General features: G+C 39.7%; 1 protein-coding gene across 1 annotated transcript; it reads left to right on the forward strand.

Moving 5' to 3' along the window:
* Nucleotides 1–1,009: 1,009 nt before the first annotated feature.
* Nucleotides 1,010–4,220, forward strand: LOC126787801 (disease resistance protein RPM1-like). The gene has a single exon (XM_050513707.1). It carries the CDS (start codon nt 1,289–1,291, stop codon nt 3,962–3,964), a length of 2,676 nt encoding a protein of 891 aa, XP_050369664.1. The 5' UTR covers nt 1,010–1,288; the 3' UTR covers nt 3,965–4,220.
* Nucleotides 4,221–7,907: the final 3,687 nt, after the last annotated feature.

The raw sequence follows: 7,907 nt of genomic DNA on the forward strand, positions 1-7,907 counted from the left end.
AGATTCACCACAACCCAACAAGTATAAAAATACAAGAATAGAAGCAATTAAGTCAGGATCACTACCTTGTCGAAGCTAAAATGAAGGCACGGCGGCGCTGCTCTCTTCCCCACTCTGATCTGTGCTGCTACTGCTTCCCCAGAGTTAATCTGGCATCCCTAGTGCTACTCTAGGGTTTTGGAATCCACAACAAGCTCGACTTGTCACCAAAATTGGATAGGATGGCCCGTCGGAGGCTTCAAGCTAGCCAGAAAAGAGAAAGACGATGGTGGTGTGCGGCGGTGGAATAACAGGGAAGGAGGTAGCTCAAATTAGCAACAAATCCAAGGAATCATGGGTAGAACCGAGTTGGTATAACAATAAGAGGCTAGACTTACCAAATGAGGATCAAAGAGCTTGCTGGAGTTCAAGGTTTCGATGGAACTTCAAATCGGTGTCGGCTGCCTTGATCTCCTAACAAAAGGGCTTGCACGTTGAAATTGGAAGATGGGTTTTGGAGTGGGAAGAAAGTGGAGTCGAAAGGATGGTCCAGTGGCCTAGGTCAGCCGGAATGTCGAGAGAGAGAGAGAGAGAGAGAGAGAGAGAGAGAGAGAGAGAGTATTTCAATAAATTCAATACATTCAATAAAAGTCAGAGTAAAAATTGAGTTATGGGCCCCATTTTTTGTTTTAATTGCTATGTTGACGTCAGATTATAACAAAAATTCAAAATTTGTGCTTAACTGATGACATTTAAAAGTACATGGGGTGAACTGACTAAATTTAAAATTTAAGGAGTGAACTGATTTTGACTCCAAAATTCGAGAGGGTAAACTGAAATTAATTTTTTTTTCTAGGCGAGTGATCATAAAATTTTGGCCAAGTCAACTGTTTTCTTCTTGGCCACGCTGTGTTGTTGATTGTTTCTTCAATTATACGTATGAACTTGGTAATACACAGTACACACTCATCGTCTTCTCCCTATATAAATATATAGGTCCTCACACAACTACTTTCATCATTCCCATGAAACAATTCCAAATTCATTTTCCTAAATTACACATCCCCCCAAATTTTTGAACCCTTCATGTCCAATTCATTTCTTCTGGCATATCTAATAAGGGTGTGTATTCTTATTGATTATTTGAGTCTTTGAGCTATTCATTTCTGCTGCTACATTTCAGTCTCGCAGCTAATCAGCTGTGAGCTCACCATTCATTAATCACCAGTACTCCAGTCTTAGGAAAGTGCAGCATTTCCACTAATCGAGAAGCAATTTACTAGAGGCTACAAATTTGTTTGTCTAAAAAATGGCGGAACTTGCAATTCCTTTATCATTGATGGTGGCCGAGAGGGCGATTAGCTTGGTTGCAAAATTCAACGTCAACGACGGAGGGGATAATATCCAAGATGATGTTGAAATAGCCTGCAAATGTCTGAGAAAGATACAAGCCTATCTAGGGGACTCGGAAGAAGTTGATGATGAACGGAGTCTAATGCGTCAAAATCGTGTCGAAGAGGTCCAAAATTTGGCTTATGAAATTGAAGATGCTCTTGACAAATTCATGGCACAAGTTCCACATCACTTCCACAACAACATTTTCTCTCAAAAGCTGCACGAGATTGCACATTATCGCACAGAAAGGAACGCAAGAGCTGAGTTCTCCACCAAGATTAAAAATATTGAAGTGAAAATTAATTCCTTCTCAGGACTAGAATCACTTCTCCAGCCACCTTGTTCCACAACGAGACAAAGAGGTAGTTTGATCCACCAATTTCTTGAAGATGAAGAAATCGTGGGCTTTGAGGAGCCTAGAGAAAGAATTTCCAAACAGTTGAAGGAAGTAGATCTGAGGCTGTTGCTGATCTTGATTGTTGGTCCTGGAGGATCCGGAAAATCCACTGTCGTAAAGAATGTTTATGAGAGTGATAATATTCAAAAAAATTTTGATGGCTGTGCTTGGATAGATGTGTCGCGCCCTTCTAAATCAGAAGAAGATCAAAAAGCAGAACTCAGTCACCTGAAGGGAAAGAGATTTGTGGTTGTTCTGGATAATGTATGGACAACAGATGATGTGGAACGTATTACAAATGTTTTGCCAGAAGGATTGCTTGGGAGTAAAGTAATCATAACTACTCGAATCTCGGATATAGCTTCCCATCGTGTAAGGTCCTCCGAGTATATCCATGATTTGAGTAGTGGATTATTATGGAAAGATGCCTGGTCTCTATTTTGCAACAAGGCGTTCAAACATACAGCAGGATATTGTCCACCTGAGCTCGAAGAGTGGGTGAAAAAATTCTTGAAGAAGTGTGAAGGTCTGCCCTTTGCAATTTCAGCTATTGCTACTTTGCTTTCAAAGAAGCCACAAACTCCATTTGAGTGGAAGAAGTTACATGAAAGCCTTGGGTCTGCAATTAGACCTCATTTTGGTCTTTCGATCATTAGCCGTGTCTTACAGCCGAGTTACACGCATCTCCCGAGCCATCTTAAGATGTGTTTCTTGTACTTTGGCATGTTTCCAGAAGATTATTCCATCAGCTGTCACAGGCTGATTCGGTTGTGGTTAGCTGAGGGATTCATAACACCTGGAAAAGGACAAACAACGGAGGAAGCTGGGGAAACTTATCTCAGTGAACTCATTGGAAGAAATCTGGTTCAGGCAACCACAAGAGAGATGGATGGTCGTGTAAGGAGTTGTCGTGTTTCGAACCTTGTTCGAGAGTTCATTATATCAAAAGCAGGCAACTTTATCACTGTATTGGAACCAAACTGCAGTATTGCTACTCTTTCAGGTCAGAAAATTCGGCGCCTTTCAGTTCAAGATGTCAATATCAATCTGTTAAAGGCTAAAGAGTGGAGTCATCTTCGTACCTTGCTAGTGTTTGGGCAGGCAAGTCCCCCATCTGAGCTGGAAAAGGTACTTCAGACCTCTACATACTTGAGGGTGTTAGATATGCAAGGTGTATCTTTAAAGACCTTCCCTGACGGTGTTATAGGTCTCCCTCTCTTAAGGTACTTAAATCTGAGCCAAACTGAAATCAAATCAGTTCCGAAGTTCATCAGAAATCTTGTATTTTTGCAAACCTTAGATCTGAAGCACACACAGGTGTCCAATTTACCAAAACAAGTTTATGAACTTCAAAATATGCGCCATCTTTTACTTTATAGCTGTGATAGTACTTCTGGTGTGGCACAAGGAGTTGAGGTCCCTGCTGGCAACATTGGAGCTTTGTGTTCCATACAGAAGTTGTTTCTTATCAAGGTGAAAAAACAAAGAAAAGTATTCTTTACAGCCTTGGGAGAGTTAATTGATCTTCGGAAGTTGGGGTTGGTAGACCTTGAAAGAGAACATGGAATAGTACTGTGTTGTTCCATTCAAAAGATGCAAGGGCTTTCAACACTTGATCTACGATCAACATGGGAGGACGAGTATCTTGATTTAGATCATATGAGCTCCCCTGATGGGCCTCCTCGTTATCTCCAACGTCTCTCTTTGACAGGGCGCCTGGAGAGTTTGCCGCAGTGGATTTCCCAGCTTCACAGTCTAGCTAGGATTTCTTTAAAGGGATCAAAGTTGGATGCTGACCTCAATTCACTTGAAGCCCTTCAAGAGTTGCCTAACCTTGTGGAGCTCGAGTTTGTTAACTCTCATACTGGGGATTTGTTGAAGTTTAGAGCTAAAAAGTTCAAGAAACTAAGGGCATTACGTATTGAGCAACTTGATCAGCTAGATATGGTGGTAGTGGAGAATGGATCAATGCCCGAGCTTAAAAAGTTAACATTTTCTAGATGTCAGAATCTGAAGTTACTTCCGTATGGCATTGATAGGCTTATGTTGCTTGAAGAATTTCTACTGTACGATATGCCCAGAGAATTCATTGCTAGGCTTCAGAAGGATAGTGAAGATCATTACATGGTTGAAAATGTTCGAGTCATCCAATTTTTCTATTCTGGGAGCACTGGATGCCAAAATCTTTCTTGATTGTATTGGCATATGGAAACTGATGGAAACTTATGTGGACTCTCTAAGAGTTTAAGTAGAAAGAATAGTAAGATTTCACTGAGGCTTTTCTTTCTTCTGGTATTAGTTGTAATTGTAATAAGAAAAAACAAATCTCCACATCTTTCTATCAAGAGGAGACCATTCCTTTCATAAAATGTGGATACAACTGTAATACCCGAATTTTCAGGTTTAAATTCGTACAATTTCTTATCAATTAATAAGTTTGGTAATTCGAGTAAAATCGCTTTTTACGCCTTCTCGTCGATGTCATTGCGAAATGAAACTAATATTAGAAATTTAAGTTAAACAACGTTACGTTTTCTGTAACTCGAGAATTCACTTTTATTTCGTCACTCATCTTTAAAAATTTCCTTCATGAAAGTTGCAGAGCTCGTCGATACGAGTTCGTGGACACGTGGCACACCTTAATCGGATGTCGTATGTGAAAGTTGTTAGCAACAAAATTTTGGTTTCCGAGTTTGGAAGGCTATAAAAGGACATTTTTGGAAACTTTCCAAAACCAGAAATTTTTCCGGCAGTTTCTCTCTCCTCTCCCTCAACCCCGATGCTCCTTCACCGATTACTCCACCGGTGATCTCTCTCGTCCGGCCGCCGTGCTCGACACCGCCGATGTCGTTGGAATCGCACGACTGAGCCGCGTTGACCCACCTTGCGCCATGTCTCAGCCACCACCGAGGGAGCACTGCTGCAGCACTGGCGGTCTCGATGTCTCCAGTGACGCTGGAGCTCAATGATGCGACGGCGAGTCCTCTATCCTCCTCCTAGGCATGAATCCACCGGCGGTGAAGCCCGAATCGAGCTGGGTAACCTCTGATCTTCAATCCCCGATCCAGGATCTTGCTGTAGCAATTTTGGCGGTTTCCGGCCGACTTAGAGCGAACTGAAGGTATGGTTACGATCTCCAGCTTGTGATCTATGTTTTTGTTGTTGGAAGTTAGTTGATTTGATGATGTTTGGGCGGAGGTGGTGGTGGGGCGCGTACCGCCGTCTAAGGAGGCGCATGGGAGCAAGTTAGGGCGGCGGGGACTAAGTAATAGGCTTAGGACAGTGTAGGAAGGAAATCGCTGGGTTTTGGGGCTGCAAGTGAGGTCACGCGCGGATGTCGACTGCGGTGTGTGAACAGTGTATTCGTGAACAGTGTTTTTACTGTAATTAATAATCACATGTTGGTTTACGGATCTTTTCTAAGCACTTTGTTATGCTATTAGATGATCGACGAAACGAGTGAGAGAATCGCTCTCGGTGTCGTAGAAGTTGCACGCATGAAATACGGTGAGTAAATCTTACTATGACAAGTCTACTATTGGCGGTGACTCATATTTATGTGTACGAAAATGGTAAATACGATACATATATATGAGTTACTATATTATATAATATTACAGTGTTTATTTAAATTATGAGATTGTATTGTGTTCGATTAATTGTGGCGGATGGGACCGGAAGGGAGATAATGTACCTTCCGTTATTACGGATTATTGGAGTGACTATATTTATATTGTTGTGCAAGAGTCGCTTGGTTGTAGTACATAAACATGTGTGGATTGTTATATTGTACGTGGTTTTAACATTGAGTCTTATTAAAACGTTTTCTAGTCTTCGGACATTGTTGGCATTAAATCAGAACCAAGCCTTGGCCGGGTGTCGGTTACGATCAGTTAGAGCTCTAGTCTGTCTGCTAGTATATTGCATGAGCGGTGACAAATGGGTTCCCGAGTGTCTCATGAGTACACATATTTTAAATAATATTGGGTAACCAGATGAGCTGTCCAGTGTCCTATAAGTACAGATGTCTTAAAATGTTATGTGTTATATTTCCTTTGTATGTGATGTATATTATAATATTGGTTTACTCATACAGGCTGCAAAGCTTACCGGGTTTGTGTTTACAATCCTGGTGCACTAAATTAATGGTGTAGGGGATAGTCGTGCAGGTGTGAATTAACAGATTCGGAGAGGTCACTCGGAGGATTACTGAGGGTTTCCTTCTTCTATTTGTGGTGAGGATTGAGTGAATATTACATTTCCAATTGTTTTAACACTTGAGTGTATAAACTGATAATGTATTATTCAAGTCAACTGAGTCGTACTATGAACTCAGTTTCGATACACTGTTGTTGTAAGATGATTTCATTATATTTGAGATTTTTTTTAGAATTATAATGACTTCGAATTTGAATTTTTATCATTCGAATTTCGGGATTGTGACAACAACCGATTAACCTGTCTTTTATTTTGGTCGAACGATAAACTTGTCATAATCATCAATTTATCATAGGGATCCGAGCGCAGAGCGCTCTTCTTCGAAATCAATTTCATGCAATGCAACGGCCTTGGGGAGATTTGATCTTTGCTAGGATTGACCTGACTCTGATCTTAATGTTTGCTCTTTCGAGTTGCTAATTCGTATAAACACAGAAGATTCTTGGGTTTTTGTGCATTATTATCCGATGCATGCATATCCAACAGATCGAATCGGCCTCATTGCAAGTCGCTGTGCAAAAGATTAATGCAATTCACACAAAATAATCTTGTGGGATTTGTTTACGAGGTCTTAATTTCGAAATCGAAGCTGATGACGTTATACGCAACTTTTCTTCTGACATCACATCTTGATGATAATTATTCGAAATCATACTGCAGTAACTTGTTTTGCATAGCATGGTTAAAGACTAATTAACAGGCAAGTCTCATAATACTTGGGGGGGGGGGACGTCGTTGGGACATATCACTCTTTAACCTAGTTCCAGGGTAGCACATCGTAATGGTTGAGAATGTGAAGTATTTTAATTGATTTTTCTATTGAAGAAAGAAAAACAAACTGAAGGAATTTTACAAGCGTCCTAGCATATTCACCAATTACTAAGTTTGTATATTATTTGGTTTCTCAATATTGCTAGCTTGACCTGAGAAGAACGATGCAGACTTGAATGGTCAGGAAAGCATATAGTATCCTCATAATTAATTACCATGGCATACATAACATCTACTTACAGATCAACCGTAAAGTTGCATCCCAATAATCACATATATCCGGACTTGTTTAAGGTCAGCAATTTTCTATGTCAATTTCTGAAGTACGTGGCCCTCCGTATAAGTACGTAGTAGATTTTCTATGTCATTTCGCCCAGAACGCTCTCGATCACTAAAGCTTTCTATCAAGAAGAAAGACTTTTATGTTCAAGGGCATCTCAATTAGTTGTAATCAGATTGCAACTAGCGAAGATTCATTTCTTGCTGAATATTCTATGTAGCACCGACACTTTTAAGGTTGGAGTGTCAAAGTATCCGACCCTATCTGACACTCTGACACGTTGTCTGACACGCCACGTGGCGTGTCAATAATATTAACTTTTCCGACATTTTTTGATATTTTGACCGACATATCACGTCATAATTCCGATACACCATGTCATTATTTTAAGATTTAAAAAAACATAAATAACCCAAATTTTATTTCAGCCTCATTGTTTTCCCTTTCTTAGTTTCTTATATTTATTTCTTTTGAATTATTATGCAATGGAATGAACTTAAATCTTTAATTTAACATTATTTTATGTAATATATATTTATTTTATGTAATAATAAATATACTAAATTATATATAAATTATTTAGTCAACGTTATGTCAGAATCTAAATTTTTTAAATTTACCGTATATCCGTGTCGGTGCTATATTCGATCTTTGGGATACTGACTCAGTCGGTAATCTGGTTATTTCCTTGCGATTGCTATAGATATTTAATTAATGATGCAACTTGTCCATTGCCAAATGATTGTTTTGTATCGACACGATCAGATTCACATGCATGTATTGGTGATAGTATAATGACTTTTCAATTCTTGAATGAAGACAAGAACAGAGTTGAAACTAAAGGGCTATAAACAAATTGACAACCAG

Source organism: Argentina anserina, chromosome 3 (assembly GCF_933775445.1).
Source record: "Argentina anserina chromosome 3, drPotAnse1.1, whole genome shotgun sequence".
Classification (NCBI taxonomy): Eukaryota; Viridiplantae; Streptophyta; class Magnoliopsida; order Rosales; family Rosaceae; genus Argentina; species Argentina anserina.

Bases quoted from the DNA above. Each gene is read 5' to 3' on its own strand.
- LOC126787801 (XM_050513707.1), top strand. From the start codon at position 1,289: ATGGCGGAACTTGCAATTCCTTTATCATTGATGGTGGCCGAGAGGGCG.